Here is a 16,728-nt window from a genome sequence, read left to right on the forward strand (position 1 = left end):
GAGGGGCCAACAGCAGTGTGGGAGAGGCCAAGAGGGGTGTTGGCAGGGCCAAGGGTGCTGTGGGCGGGGCCAGTGGCGGTATGGGGGGGCCAAGAGCGGTAAGCAGCCTGGTGAGCTGCGTCTGGAATAGCCCCGTGTTCATGTCCACATCTCCCCATACAGTGCACACAAATCAGGCTTCTAGCCTGACAGCGAGGATTCTGGTAGTGAGTCTACCACCTAAGCATTACTGCCCATAAGGGCCTTTTAAAGTGCAGCCCTAAATGTTGGTCGATGAAGACGAGAGTAACTGGAATGACATTTCTAATTGTTTCCACAGTACTGCTCAAGGTTGTCACGGCTGTTCCTCATGTCACATTTAACATGGATCAGCCTCGCATTTTTTCCTTTGTTTAAATTACATTCTGCCTAACAATCAGCGCTTGCGTCCTCCCCGCCTACGGCGCCGCAGACTTGCGGGCTCTAGGACCCGGCGACCGGCGCGGGACGGGGCTCCGCGGCCTGCGCCCTGGTCTCTGCCGAGGGCCCCCGTGCTGCCGAGGCGCCGCGCTGCAGCGGAGGGGGCGAGGAGGCGGGAGAGCCGCCGCGCACTCCCAGCCACCGTGCGCTCGCCTGGACCGCGTCAGCAGGAGAGCGCCGAAACCGACGGGAGCGTGTGGGCGCCGCGGCGGGAGGGCGTCCCGATGCCCTTCTCAGGTGCGCCGGGCAGCTTCACCGCTAGCTGCTGCTGGTGCCCGGCGCCTCTGAGAGTCCTCTGGTAACTACCTGGCTCGGGAGCGTCCGAGAGACGCGGGCGCTCGGCCGGCGGGGTGGTGCTCGGAACCACCGCCGCTCCGGGAGCGCGGGCGGCAGGCGGGCCGCGGGCGTGGCGGTGCCGGGCGGCCCCTCAGCCGGGCGTCCTGAGGGGCAGCGAGGCTGGCTGGTGCCGAACCCGCCAGTCTGGGCGGGGCAAATGAGGTGCACGTTCTCCTCGTCCTTCGGCAGCGGCCTGCCCGACCTGATGGTGACCCTGAAACGTGAGAAAGCAGAGAAAAATGCCTTCAGAGACTTGTCTTAAATAAACCTACAGTCTCTGAAGAACTCTTCCCAGTGAGGTCTGGGTGAACCTCCAACCCTTGCTAAGGCTACATTTTCTTTTGTTGACATCTGTGTTTATATATATTCAGTGGTACTTATGTCTTTGTGTGTATGTACAGATAGGCATGCGCATGTATTCTCAGAAACATAAAGTCTTGCCAATGGGAAAAGAAATTCTTGTCCTTTGACTTAAAAATCACTCAAAACTGTACTAAAGAGCTGTAGAGATGAATTGTTACACTTGGGATTTAGAATTTTTAAAAAAGCATGGCAGTCTATTGTTTTCTTAAAAAGTGGTATCTTTTTTCTTGGTCCACTGCTTTGCTGAGGTATTTAAAATATTTTAATTACTGAGAATAGTTGCTTATATGGAAATGGCTGGCTCAAACAGTTACATGCAAAAATATCTAGAGTCTACTCAGTGACACTTTCAGTGCATTTAAAAAGATAATTACTTTATTTCTAGGTATGTAATACACCTTTTTTTCCCTCCAGAAGAAATACAGTTTAATGGTCATGGGGTTTTTTCTCCATGTTACACATTTTGTGCATTAGCCTTCTGAAACATCACTGAAGTTTTATCCCCATATTGGAGTTGCCTTTGGTTGTTGTTGTTTTTTTCCTAACAGCATTCTGGCTTGGGATATATTTGCTTTACTGGATTTGATTTGGGTTTTCACCCCTCTTTTGCTCAGCTATGCAACTGCAAGAACTTCTTCCTCATTTCTAGTAAGCCAGAACTGTCATTCATATACCAAATTATCCACTGCACACTGAGATTCTGCCTGTCTGCTTGGTGTCGAATGTGATGCTGACTACGCTTCAGAGAATGCTATTGTGAGACTTATAATTTCTTACTTATACGTAAAATTTTTATTTTTTCATCTGTGCACAAACCGTGATGACTGGCTTTTCGTGAATATTCAGTACAGTGCTGACTAGAGGTGTCATGAATTCCACTGCTTTTCATCTGGCAGGCAAGTCCCCATGTGAACCTACTATTCTAGTTGCATAGTGTGAATGGAAGTCATTCTGGTGTGGTATCTTGAGAGCAGCATTCCACAGCAAATCTCACCTATGTGCTTGGCTGTCTTGGAACTAACTAGTTTCTGCCACTTGCAGGCATGCTGAATTCAGGTGTACTTTCCACAGAAAACTCTCTGCAGATGGCTGAAATTATGTTATATCTTTACAATCCATTAAATGATGAGCACACAGCAAGGTAGTAAGAAGCAGCTGAGGGTCTGCACCTTCTGGGTCTCTTGCCTTGCTAGTACTGTAGGTTTTTATGGAAGTCTCTTCTGCTACCTCTGCATTGTAATTTTTAAGGTCTTTGTCCATTATTCCACCAAGCGAATATATATTTTTATATATATATATAGTTACAGAAAACTAGTTTAAGAGCTTACATGAAGTACTTTGTCTCTCATTCTGTGTGATTGTTTTGTAAGCAGGCTGAACTTTGGCGTTGTGAAAGCCTTCAGAGATGGCAAGTATGCTACACTGAGTGTAGAATCTCAGACTTGTACAAGTAGTGGCCAATCTGTGCCACTTCAGGTCTGCACAGATCCATTGAATGCACAGTGTGAAGGGGGAAATTTGGAAGTAGTAATGGTGAGTAAAGTTTGGCTGTGCACTAAAAATGTTTCGGTCTGGATGGAAGGTAATGCAGACATTCTGGTTGAGATTTGAGTGGTCTGAATTCTACCTATGTCCCTAACTAGCTAAATACATTTGAAGATTCAAAACCAGTGAGATGATAGAAAATGCAGGCTATGTGGACTTAAGTAGAATTTGAGCCGTCTTACCCTAGTCCTGTATGTGCCCAGAGTTTTCATGACCTCATTACTTCCTTCGCAAACATTAAAAACAAACAAACAAAAACAAACACAGAAAACCCTTTATTTTTTGTGGCTTTAGTCTGCTTTTGAGAATTTTGCTTCTAGACTTATCTTTTTTTTTTTTTTTTTTTTGGTAGCTATCCAGTTATGAAAAAGATAAGTGGCTTTGATTTTGTCTAATAAAAGGAAATCAAACATATATTTTCTTTTTGGATCATTGTATGCTATGTAAATACTTCATGCTTCAGAAGAATGTAAGAGATATACATCACCAATGGAGAGTTACAAAATGGTTTTGAGAGAAAGGGAAGGTTCATCCTTTTGAATTATCTCTAAAAGTGGGTTTGTGGTCTTTTGGGAAAGTCAATAAGATAAAATGAATGATAGAGTTATTTTGAAATCTTAACTGTAGTGTTATATGTCAGGATGAAATAGACCGGCTATATTCCTGTCTAAGAGTCTGCGATCATTTTCAAAGTATATTCCTTGTCTGCAAGGTGCTGAGGATCTCAGCTGTCCTGAAGTTTATTGGAAAGTAAACTTGTTTTACAATGCCTTAACAAAAGTAATGATGAAGAGTCCTTGTTTTGAGAGAAGAATAGGCCTATTTGAAATCACTGACAGGACAGATATCACAAATCTGGTGAATTGAGCTCTTCATAGGTCTTTATCCGTACAAAATGGACTTGAATGACCCATGCTGTTATAAAGGTGGAAGCAGATTAAGGGAGACGTAATTCTGGAAATTAAAGAAAGTAGAGGTTCATTTCGATGACCCTTCAGGTTTATTACCATCCTGTATCTTTTCCAGTGAATAAGTTCTTTTTCTTAATATTCCCGTAACTCTCTTTCTTGAACTTTCGTCTTTATTAATTCATAGGCTGTTGGCTTTTTTGTCTGTCCCTTTCTTTAAATATGCTCTGTTTTCAGTACATATGATTATAAAATTCATTTTTATATATTGAGTTTTTTTTCTTTTGAGGGAAGTATGGAACTTGACGTATAATCAGCAGTAATTACAAATAAAGCTAAGGCAGTTGTGCCTCTGCCAGCCTCTTACTGCAGAGATATGCTGCATCCTGCAACAGAATGCTAGAAACATCTATCATTGCTAAAAGCAATCCCAAGTTTTAGCTAGGCAGCATCCAAAGCCAATGGTTTGCAGCATACCTCTTTAGACACTGTTTTCTTCATTTGCTACTACCTGTCTCATTTCCATCTTTGTGTGTTTGTTGTTTGAGAAAATGGGAAAATAATTGCTGACAGCATGTTGTAAGGGAGGCAGCCCTTTGTGTAAAGAATATTGTGGGGTTTATCATGTTCAAGATTTATTGCAGCATTGAAATTATAGCATACTACAGAAATTGGGGGGAGGGGGGTGTGTGTGTGCAAACATTTTAAAAAAGCTCCTAAACTTCAGACTTCCATTTTTGTGGCTCTTTTTCATTCAGAGTCTTGGTGTTTGCATTCCACCCTGGTTGGAATTTTAGCACACTGTTAGACTTCAGTATGGTATAAGACAGGCCCAGAACTTTTTCAGGCTTTCCATTTCAGGAGGTATACTTAGAAATAAATTGACCGAGAAGAAGCTTTGTTGCAATTGCTAAGATCTGTGCAGAAGCAGGGTGTATTTCTTTGCTGTTTGAAAGAATGATTGTGTTTTAAATGTTGGTATTCTTCAGGATGACAGAGGGGCACCACAGAGCAAATACTTATGTTTGAGTAAATGTGTGTATTCATATTAACTGTTTTATACCTAGTGCACAGAAGGGAATGGGGTGAATGACAACTGCATTAAAGTGGAAATTAAGTACTTCAAGTGGAAGGTTCTTTCTGTTTCATTATTTCCATGGAAATAGGATCCTCTGAAGGAACAAGAGAAATGAGGTCTCATTTTGGTCAATCTTGTAAAGCGATCCAGACATTTAGAAAGATGGAAATTTGTGGTTGAGTGCAAAATACTGAGTAGGGGTTATTGTTGATATTTCTTTCAATAAATATTTTTATTTGTTTAATATAGAAGTTTGTTTTAAGTTATTTTACTCGGTATGAATACTTACGTTCATTAGGGTACTTCTTGATATGCAAGCAGTCGACTTTGAGTTTACAGTGTTTTTAGTTGACATGTACTTTCAAGTGGCACATGGTTGGATTTGTGTTCAGACATTTAAGTTATGATGTAAGGAGTTCTATACAGGTAGCCTACAAACAAGTAACATAAGTAAAATAACAATGTGTTATCTTACAGGGCTAAAATCAGTTATTTCCATTGATTTCCAAAACTGTAAGATCTTTTCCATGGATGGGAGATAATCCTTCAAAACCACAAACAGTATTTAGTGATACAGTTAACTGGTACAAAGCATTGTTTGTAGTAATTAACTAGTTATCATCTTGGAGTTTCTTGCCTGTAGACATAGGGTTTTTTAGATTTAATTTTTAAAAACAAGGGTGTGGTAGCTAAGGTACAGATTCCTATTTCCTGTCATCTTTGAGGATTTGCCAGGGGACAGACTATAGAGAATTGACCCGTGTCCATACATTTAAAGCACAATAGTACAGTTAATGAAGGAAGATTATTCTAAAAATTGTTGAATGTTTCTGATTTAAATTTGATGGCATTGTTTCTAGCTGGAAGATCTATGAAATGCTACAGTTACCTGTATGAGGAAAAAGGCAGTGTGCAGGAGAAAGCATGAAGAGGTGTTACTCCAGGAATGCCCCATGTGTGGAATTCTCACTGTATTTTATCACTGGGGGTAAACGCTTTTTTTAATAAAAAGAAGCATATTTAAATTTTGCTCATTGAGCATTATGTTACAGACTTAGATGTGGCCATCAACAGCCTGTGGACAGAGATACGCTTCTCTAGGAATTATAGCCAGTTTTTAGTGAGAGTCTGGGTACGATTTTTTGATTTGGACCTGACACACTATTGCCAAACTGAGCAGCTTTGTGACATGTAGGCGATCCTATGTGATTACATGGGTTCCAGATGCATTTTATCACTTCACTTATGCTTGCACTTTGCTCAAATCAATCTATCATGAAATTCACAATCCAACTGTATCCTGTATATTCCCTGGTTAACCAAAAAGTCTCTTCCTACCATCTCTGAGAATTTTTTTTCTTTTTTTTTACCCCCCAGTTACTTTATCGAGCAGCTCATACTGTGAGTCCTCAGACTGTCAGAATTGACAGCAAAGGGTGATGCTGTGACATAGAAGGAGGAATAACTGGTATAGGATGCAGACGGACTTAGAAATGCTGCCAGCGACATCATTGTGAAGCTATCTCCAGGTGTCAATATGTAGGAAATTTCACTTACAGAGGGTCCAAATTGGTCTTAACTCTTATAAGCTTTAGCATTCTGTGTTGTCTGAATTCTTTAAGGCAAGGCTAATGCTTGACAGGATTACTCAGCCGTGCTTCACCATCTAGAGTCCAGCCCAGATAAGCAGAGTTGCTCTTTGGTGGCTTCTACTGCATAATGGGTGTCCTTTGCCCTCTTGTGTCACTCCTCATTTTCTAGTGGCTGACAGAATAAGCAGAGACCCAGAATTCAATAAATTCTTAAAGTTGAACTGTCTTTTAACACCAAGGACTCTTTTAATTAAATTCAAACCTCAAAGTAGTGTTTTAGTGTATTACCTGAAGTTATTATTTTGTAATAATTATTGTAAAGAAAGATAAGAATATAGAAACAATCACATCATGTAGTAACTGGTTACTTTACTACATGGATGGCTGCAGTAATTAATAATACACAGTAATGCAGTGCAGCTCATTACCAAACATACAAGCAATTGAAATTACCAAATTTATATTTGTCTAAACAGAATACAGTCATCTCAGTTATGATTACCCAAGATACAAATTATTACGCTAGCAAAATATTGGTTCCTTTTAGTCAGAATAGTTGATTGCAATATTGGTTTCAACTCCTACTGAAAAGCTTTAAAGTAAGTCCTTACATAGTCAAAATACTTTGTCACCTTAGCATGCTTTAGTTCCCAGTGTGGGGGCTCAAACCTAACTCGAGGGTTTGTATGACATGATAAGCACAGACTATGTTTACCTCCTGAAAAGGTAGAGAACAATAGCGTGTATCTGTGTAAAAGGTGAAAGCAGAAAGACGACCTTCACACAGTTGAAATCGCTGCTGTTTTGTTCTGGGTTAGACTTTTAAAGTCACACAGATGTAGGTCGTTTAAGGCTCAATTGCGATTAAGTGGGCTGGTGCCAGCTAGAAAGACAAAGACTCTGCCCACCTGCTGTCTGATTTTTCCCCTTAGTTAAAGAAATAGTATTGAATTGAGATGTCATTCCTTCCCCGGTAAGTTTCCACTCTGCCGGCCAGTTGCGATTGAACATGAGAGAGACTTATCAGTCTGTGAGACGACTGCACTTCTAAAGATCCTGAGCTGTAGCTGAGCGGGTTGAGAAAACATTTTATGTGCCTTTACTGATGCAACAGTAGTAGCATTAAGCCTGACTTCTAGAATGCAGCAGAGACCACAGGTGGATGGAGAGCTGGCAAGGGGGTTTGCTCCTATTAAATAGCAAGCAGCTCCGAGAGAACGGCTCCACGGAAGCCAGCTTCCCTACTCTCCCCTCCCGCGTTTACCAAGCCGGCGTTCACGAGAGGCGGTGCCGCGGACCTGGCCCCTCGGGGCGGTGCCGACTAAGGCCCCTCGTTGCGTGGACGTAGGACCTGTGCGGTCCCTTGGCGGAGCTTTCCTTCCCGGCTTCGAAGGACGGGCCGCTCGCTCGCAGCCCGAGACTACAGCTCCCGGCGGGCCCTGGCGGCGGCCGGCGCGGCGTCTGAGTGGCTCGCGGGCCGGAGCGGGAGGCCACGCGGCGGCCGTGCGCCGGGGTAGCGGGATGTGCGCGCGGACCTCCCGTCGCCTCTCCCGCGCGGGATGGAGCCTCGGGAGCGCCGCTGAAGGGGTGAGGCCTCCGGCTGGCCGCCCTCATGGAGCTGAACAGCGCAGAGGCGGCCTCCACCCGGTTCCTCGGCCTCACTCAGCGGTACCGGAGGCGGGGAGGCGGGGGCCGAGCTTGGGCGGGGCGCGGCGCGATGCGGTGCGGGCCCGCGCGGTCGATGGCGGAGAGGCGGTGCTGCGCCTTCCCCGGCCAGGGTGTTGGAGGGGCCGCCGGCCCGGGCGGTGCTGGAGGGGCCGCCGGCCCGGGCGGTGCTGGAGGCTCCCGAGTGGGGGGGGCGGCTGGCCCTCGGGCAGCGGAGCGGTAGGAGTCTCGGAGCTGCAGGTGGCGTGAACGGAGCCAGACCGGCGTCTTCAGAGTCGATTTCGCAGCTTGTTCAGCGTTACGCTCGTGCAGACAGATACCGCTGGGATAGTAACTGCAATAACCTGATGGCTGAGCGCGCTTGTACTCGTGCCTGCCCCTTCAATGAAAATGCGTGAACGGCTACTGGCAAGTAAAGACCTAGGTGATAAGGGGAGCGGAGAGCACAAGAGGCGTGCGGGCTATGTCATTGTGATCACACAGGTGCAATCTGCAAATTCACCCCCTTCAGCCACGACGTCCCCACCCCCCAAGTAACGTGCTTTCCAGTGTCAAACTCCTAAAAGATAAAACTTGCGATTTGACACTAGGATCCTAAACAATGCATGCCCAAGTTTAGATTAGCAAATATGTTTAAACTTGTTCAACTTTCAGGACTGTTAAAGTTTGTAGGAGCGTCTGTTGAAATGAGAGGAAGCTGGCCCTCTCTCCTCTACCTTGTTACTGTACGTTTATACAACAGCACCTGTGCTCCCAAAGAAATGGGAGAGGGAGGTGGAGTGTACTGTGGGTGCTGTACAGATGTGTATGAGCTGGATTTTTTTCATGTGAATAAAAGCTCATCTGTATTAAAACACTTTGCAATATAAGTAAATTCTAAATTATTAAGCCAAACTGGTCTGAGTTACTGGTAAACTGACCTAAGTACTTCAGTGCTGGCAGTTCATTTTAATAGGATGAAAACTATTTTAAAACTGGCATAACTGGAGCAACAGTGTTTTTCTGATGTAGATGAGGTCAGGACTGAGGAATGATGAAATCCAGTGAAGAAAATTAATAAGAAAAGGTAATGTTAATCACATCATATTTTTTAAATTAGATGATGTAATAAGTCTGAGAGTTGATGAGTACAAATTTTACTGGTAACCAAGAATAGAAAGACAAAGAGGTATGTGGGCTAGAATTAATTGGGGAATATGGGCACTTATGCAAATAGTGTGATAATGTAATTCTTACCTAGGCATAAATTGAGGTTAAGAAGCTTAACTTTCACGAGGTTGTCTGTGTAGCATTTATGTTGCTGTGAGATTCTGCTTGAAGTGTTTCATATAAAGTAGATGACAAGTATGATATGAAGTAGTTAGATTGTGAAGAAGCGGAGATTAGCTGTTGGGTATAAATCTGATTTTTAAAAGGACTGATAGTGTGTTTGAAAGTTAGATATGTTTTAGGTACTTTGAACTGGGATGCAAATGGATAAGAATATTAATCTTAAAACACTGTTGTTTTAATCAGCATTTTCCTCAGATATACACCTGATTTTTAAATAGCAAGAGCAGTGTCAGAAAAACACTTTTGATACCAAAAGGTGTGGTTTGTTGTGAGACAATATATTTCCCTAAATTATTTGAATGTAATTTGTGGAGCGAATGGGAGCATAACCCCTTCAGGCATACAAATTGTTCTTTACGCTTTTTTTCTGAGCTTGTCTCTGTTTCCCATCTATATTGCACAGTCTAAGAAAACATTATGTCTCCTACTAAGCTTGCTTGCTCTTGGTGTTCTCCTCTACATCATTTCATTAATATACCCTGTCTTGCTGCATCTGTGAATCTCTGTACCCTTAGTAGAGATAGATCTTGGGTATTCGGGCTGGAATTGAATCCTGTGGGTTCACCTTACAAGGTGTGCACGGATATCACGTCTTTCTTTTTCATCTGTGTCACCATAGGTGTCTTTGACTGTGGGATTACACTGGAGGCTGGCTGTGGTATTGCAGTAACTCTTCTCAAGACACAATGAACAGTGGTGCAAGGCCTCTGCCAGATTCCCAGAATGTGACAGTGCTGTCCTCTTGTTATTTTATGTATACTGCTGTTGGCTACTGTCTGTATGCTTATCACTGTGTTTGTTGTGCACTGATAGAATGCTGAAACGTCCCTGTTCCCCGTCATTCTGTGGCCAGCAAAACTGATGAAGTGTGAAATGTTGAAGTATGTTGGAGTGCCTCCTAAAGGCAACTATTTTGTGGCTTGTTGTTGTGGAAATGCTAGAAAAATATAAATCTAATAACCATACTGGGATTGTTTAGATCAAAAGGTTTTTTGGAAAATCTGGAATAGAGGATATATTCTTGTGATGGAGACTGTAGTTTCATAGACACCACACCAATTGTGAAGAACTTTGTATATCCAAGTGTTGGTACACTGTAAGTTTGTGGATCCAGATGGTCTCCTTCAACATCCTCTCTCTTGTGGACCTCGGGGAGTCTTTTTGGTGGACCTTTTTTTGGCCTAATCAGCTTCAAGAACTTTGTTAGGAGCAATGCTGAGTATACCTGAGAGGGTGTGAAGGACAATCATCTTTTCCATGTTGAGGAAAAAAAAAAAAAAAAAAGATTGATATGGCAGAATGCAAACATAACTCTGCACCTTTCTGCAGTACTCATTGTTGGGAAGTATCTTAATGATCTTAATCTTAATTAAGATCAGACCAGTGTATCTTGTCTGCTTTTAATTCTGTCACCATGTTTTAGACATTACTTTCCAGGCTCTTTGGGCTGCCAGGCACATACCTTAATACACATTTTGCCTTTTTGTATTTCTAAATTAATGGCTTCCATGTGGTGTCCTCTTTGAACTCGATAACTGATATATTAGCATGTTCATGTGTTGTATACCTGTATCCATTTCTTAGTTACACAATGTTTTGTTTTGAATACTCTTTTCATATTTTTAGAGCTTTTTGTTACCTACTGACTTTGATATCACTGCATCATTAATGTGCTCAGATCTTGGCATGCTTTTCCTGTTAGAGTTTGACTTTCACTCGGCTGAAATATCACCAAATTAAGGTATAGGAGTTAAGGTACTTAGTTTGTGTGCATGCAGCTGGTTCTCACATGCCTTCATAACTCCCTGGATATATCATGCAGGTAATTAATGAGATGGCATTTTCCTATAGTTTCATGTATTTTGAGGTTAGCTTTGTCACAAGGCAGAAAGTACTTTGGTTTTATAAACCTCAGCTTGCATTTTCTCCTGCTTTGTGGAGCTATCGCATGACCGATGAAAGTTTATAAAAATTATCCAGGAGAAGATGGTTTGTTCAAAGCACAGTAGGCCAGATGCATTTTGTGGTGACTTTCTAATTTGTATTATATTTGTATTTGGGGTTGTCCAGATGTCAGACACACAAAGCAGTGACCTGGCTTTCTCTTTAAAAGATTTATTGTACTAGTGACTGCTGTTGGATTTACTATTTGTTTATTTCTTTATTACCCACTCCTTGAATTGTCATCTTACATACATTCTTTATTTGATCAAAGACTGAATCTCAGAGCTCAGTGGCAGCAAAATCTCTCTTGACTGCTGTTTCCATAACATGCTGCCACCAGTACTGATAGTGACAAGTGTTCATTGATTGGAATTGCTTTTGCTGTGGTTTCTAAGGTAACTAGCACACCTAGCCATAAAAACTAATTTTATAGAGCAAAAGTAGCACACAAAGAAAATGCTAGCACTACCATGATTACGTGATTTTTCTGTAAAAGTAAAAAAAATAATAGAAACCCCAGAATGCCTTAAAATAGATTGCAAATGAGGCATTCCACTTGTTCCGTGAAGCATCTGCCAAATTTCATGTGTTTCTCAAAATACAGGAACTCTGCAAATTGCACTCGATGCGTTACTACTTTTTAGGTTTCATCTGAACTTTCCAGATTCTTTCTGAGGTGTGTAAAGGATCGCTTTCAGCCTGTACAAAACTAAACTTAGGAACTCTTTGTTCTATCTGGAAGAAAAAAGAAAATCTGATGTCTTTATTTTTGTCTGTGTAGATGCTAATCTTGAAATACTTTTATGTCACCATGTCTTAATAACTGCAGAGAAAATTTGTTAGCCAGATTTATGTGTGTTTCCTTCTGAAAGAAAAGATGAGAACTCAGGAGTAATAGCTTCAAAATTTTTCTTTACTGCAAACCATTTTTACTGAAGTAAAGTTTAGGGATTTTTTTATACTTTCCGTCAGATGATGGAAAGATGGAGGAAGATGATGAATTTGCAATAAAATGTAAAGCATGCATGATTTCCTTGTAAATGGCATGTAGGAGTAGGATGAAAAGGGACTGTCCAAATACACTTTCAATGAGCATGTTGATTATTGCTACAAAACCATGTAAAGTAGAAGGTAACTGTAACAGAAATTTGAGATGTGCGGTGCACGGGTACATTCAGTCTTTTCACTACTCTGGGCCACCTTCTCTGTGTTGCAGGCTCAGAGGGAGCTCTAAGTGTTGTGGCGTGCTACAACTTGTATGCAACAACGTGGCAATATTGCATGGCAAGGTTCACTCAAAGGTCCAACAGCAGTAGTGGTAGGTGCATAAAAGTATTGGACATTAAGTCCTCGTGGTGTGTGATAGCTTAAGATATGAACCTACTTCTGGATGCTGAGACTTCTTAAGAACAGGTTCTGCTGTTTGTTGCCATTAAGATTGTTTCATCTTTGCCTGGTTGACAAGGCTCTGAAAATTCTCATTGTAACAAATGTGAAACAATAGAGATGTACTGCTGCAGACTTTGAAAATTCCATCTTTGAGGCATCCTTTTTTCAGGTAGCAACCTGAAGTAGCCTTACTCACTGGAACTGACTCTTGTTGTGGCTCATTTTTAATTTATATATCTCTTAAGTTTTTAATACTGTTTCTCTTCTAATTTTGTCTCTGTCTACTTTCTATCATGTTGTGGGGGGGAAAAGGAGTTATTCTTGTTACTCTAAATTAGAATATGAGCTGTTAGAACTGCAGGCTTTGACATATTTTTTTTTTCACCTCAAGTATGGTAAGGTTCTGAAATACTTACATCTACAAACAGCACATCATAAGTAATATCAAATTGTAGCTGCTTTGACAAGGACACTTAGATCAGGACCCAATCCCAATTTCTTCCTGTATCACAGACTTTTTCCATCTCTGCTGTGCAGATTCCCAATATGGGAATTACTGTTTTTCTGGAAGGTATTTCGTGCCAGTTCTAAGGAATGTTAAGATTAATAATTGTCTGCAGTCAAACATAAATTCATTGTGCAGGCAGCCACAAGCTGAAATCTTAAATCATTGTATTTGTGTTTAGGTCATAATACTTCCAAATGAGTGATTGTTTTGGAGCTTGTAAAAATTGCAAGTGTGGATTAACCTCAGTTCTTGTAGGCAGTTTTCCACAAGTCTCTCCTATTACTGCTGCTGTGGCATGTATCTGTGTGCCCCCGTAGGTGTCAGAACACAGGCTATGGCTTCACTGCCTTCAGGGGCCAAACTAGCTGTATACGGTCATTTTTGCTTAGGAAGCAGTTTAGATATGTTTTTGTGACAAGGGGTCTGGTTGAGAAGTACAGGCTATATGTTATCAGAAGCAATAGCGTCATCAGAAGGTTTCACGTGAAGTTAGAAAGGCAGGTCTGTTGTGGCATGCAGCTAACATTCCTACTTCAGTGTGTGGGTCATTTAAAATTACTATTATTGCCATGTTCTTATCCTTCCCCCGTAATTTATGTACTGGAAGCAAATATTAGAATTATTTTGGTGAGTTTTAAATTTTTATTAATATGCCTTGTTTTTATTGCTTCTCATTGGGTAAAGACATGGAATCCAAGTAGACAGAACTCATAAATATGAATTGTGTTTAATAAACTTTAAGTACTTATAAATACAAATCCAAATAGAAAAGCTGTCTGAAAAGTAAAATGTTTCGGAGTCCACTGCCACAGTATCTCCTACAGTCAAGTATGAGGATGTTGCATTTAAATTTTGATATTTCTTCTGTTTATTGAAGTAACATTGCAATTTACAGTGCTGATAATTCTCAGGAAATGTAATCTCTTATTGCTGGATGGAGGGTTTCTTGTTGTTTTGGATTTTTTTTTTCCCCATTAATATTAAATTACTTTATTTTTGCTACTGCTGATGGAAGGGTGAGCTGTAAATTTGGATTATGATGGAGGATGAGTGAGCTGCTAGTGTTGATACAGATTCAGTAATCAAGGTTTATGTTAAATTTGCATCTAAATCTTTATTTAAGTTATGTTTGTGACGTATATTCCCATTGCAAAGGCAGGAAGCTTAGTATTTAGTGTTAGAGGAGGTGTTTGCCATGTGTTTTGACCTCATGAAGCACATAGTGATTGATGTGCTTGATGTGCCATGGTATTAGATTATATGTGATAATGAATGTAGATTTTGAATTTAGCATTCTAGGGTTACTTTTGTTTGACAATTTTATCTTTGTTAAGGTTGATGGGGGGAAGCCTATGAAATACTGTTCTTTACTTATGGTTTTGAATTAAAATAATTGTTTAATTTATCTTTGAGTAGGCTAAAAAAAGACACTGGAAAAAAAAAACAGTATCAACATACTAAGCGTGAGTTTATTGAGCATAGTACAGCTGTCCTATTCGAGGCATTAAGTTTACTGTAGGTTTTCCTTCCCTTAGATTAAATGCATGTTTCAAACATGATTATAAGCCACCACCCGCTTTGGAACTCCAATCACATCATGACTAAATTTTTAATTTAATCATAGCTTTTGCTTCCAGTCAGGACACGGACATTTCTTTTCCTCTGGGGGTAATGTGAAAGCCAGACTGCAATGGCTGCTAGAGATTGTACAAATTGTAAGGAGTATTCCCTCCAGTAATGAGTTTATGCACTGCAAGCCTTGTTCAGCAGGAATGATATTTGTTAATGACAGGGCATAGTGTTGCAGGAGATCTAAGGCTAGCTGACTTGTGTACACTGATGAAGCATTTCTATTCCAGCTCTGTCTCTGAAGATCTGGGTTGCAGACGTGGAGAGTTTAGCAGAAAGCATTATGGATCTGTGGAGCTTGTAAGTTTGCATAGCCTGTCCTTTGATTTTAGCAGCTTATAATGCAGAGCTCAAATCCTTTTCATTTCCAGGGAAAAGGTTGGATCTAGTTAGGAAAATGTGCTTTCTAAGCTGGACTTGAAAGTTAGAGGGTAATAAAAAGAGGCTTCAGAATAGATATATTGGACCTGTGGTAGAAAATATTTTTAGTACCTTATTTATTAATATTTCATCATAATGGGACAGGAAGTGTACATATATATAAATATTGTGGTTACCCCCAGATGGAAATTGAGTCTTTTTTCCTCTTATAAGCTGAAGATTGCAAAATATTGGGTAGTATTTGATGAAGTACTTGTAATCATGTGAGTTAAAAACTGTGTGCGTGCTTGTCTGTGTACATATATATGTGTTTGTGATTGTATGTGTACATGCCTCAGAGTAGCGGGAGGAGGTTTAAAATGAGAACTAGTCAGAATAAGGATATTGAAAACTGTTCCCTAAAGTCTGTCAATTATTCTGCATTTTCTTCAAATACAAAGATTAAGTTGGCACTTCATTTTTCTCATATGTGAATTTCTTCTCTGTTGTGAAAATAGTGGTATATCTACAGTTAAAATAATGTCATTCTGTATATGAGGCTGTAATTAAATTACTTAAACTTACTACATGAAAACAGAAGTGGGGAGTGGTAAAGAAACTGTACTTCAGCTTTCTTACTGTGGGAAGAAATCACTAATCTTCTACTAGCTATAGTTGTAATTTAAAGTTCTTGGATAGAATATTTATTAATATGTATGTAAATTGGGTGTAAATTGGTGGCTTAGTTGCTGGAAGTTGTACTGCTAGAACACCAGGTATCTATCTTTTCTTTCTATCCATTCCACATTAGATGTGGTGTTTTAATCAAAAAAGCAAGTGAACTGCTTTCTGCTAAGAGGGTCTTCCATTACTAGTACTTAGATTCTTCTGTTGAAAAAGGAAAAATTATTGGTATTTACAAATTTACAGTAAGGTCACACAAATGTTCTTGTCTTTTGGTTTTCTTAAAATTCTGCTAGTATTTTATGAAACTGTGCCTTTTTATTGTTTGAAGTACAAACGTATAAAGGTGCTTGTTGCCCTTTCAGATTTCTAAATGTTTAATATTGAACCTTTCTTGCTTAATATTTTCCACAGCAGCATCTCAATTGTTCAATTATTTTCACCTTTTATTTGTTACAACACAATGATTTTGTCTCTGCCCCAAACAATTTTTCCTGTGTCTTTTCCACTGGTGCGATATGACCAGTTGTCCATATAATTTTTCTTACAGTTTATACAAGGCACCAAGATATGTTGGAGTTCTTGCCATGTTAATTTATTGCTGACATAGCCTCAGATTACTTCAAAGCAAGGAGCACAGAGAACTTCAAAATGTTGTGATTGCTATTCCATCAAGTAAAGGGAGAAAGTATTATCCTAGAATAATGTGGATTGCTAGAGGGAAGCAAGGAATGATACACCATTGCATTATTGGTCAGATCTTGTTTCATAAGTTTGGTATGATATGTGACAACCTATTTTTACAGTTTTGAGAGCAGTAACATGCGGCATCATTGGCTGCATTCTCCTCCTCTTCTCTCCTCCTCCTCACTGTGTAGGGATCCTACACAGTGTTGCTGAACACATCAGATTTGTCATGTTATCCTATGTTTTACT

At 40.5% G+C, this 16,728-nt stretch overlaps 1 protein-coding gene across 7 annotated transcripts in view; it reads left to right on the forward strand.

Moving 5' to 3' along the window:
• Positions 1 to 642: 642 nt before the first annotated feature.
• The window catches only part of GARNL3 (GTPase activating Rap/RanGAP domain like 3), a 57,196-nt gene continuing 41,110 nt past the window's right edge, over positions 643 to 16,728 (forward strand). For 2 of the 7 annotated variants that reach the window (XM_042786773.1, XM_042786774.1), the window contains exons 1-2: positions 643 to 757; positions 14,979 to 15,048. In XM_042786773.1, the coding sequence (XP_042642707.1) occupies positions 684 to 757; positions 14,979 to 15,048 (144 nt within the window). In that variant the 5' untranslated portion in view covers positions 643 to 683. Of the gene's footprint in view, positions 758 to 7,735; positions 7,950 to 14,958; positions 15,049 to 16,728 lie in introns of those variants that run through there. The other 5 variants (XM_032982969.2, XM_032982979.2, XM_032982987.2 and 2 more) reach the window with 4 other exon arrangements.

This window comes from Tyto alba, unplaced genomic scaffold (assembly GCF_018691265.1).
Source record: "Tyto alba isolate M040663 unplaced genomic scaffold, T.alba_DEE_v4.0 Super-Scaffold_11, whole genome shotgun sequence".
Taxonomy (NCBI): domain Eukaryota; kingdom Metazoa; phylum Chordata; class Aves; order Strigiformes; family Tytonidae; genus Tyto; species Tyto alba.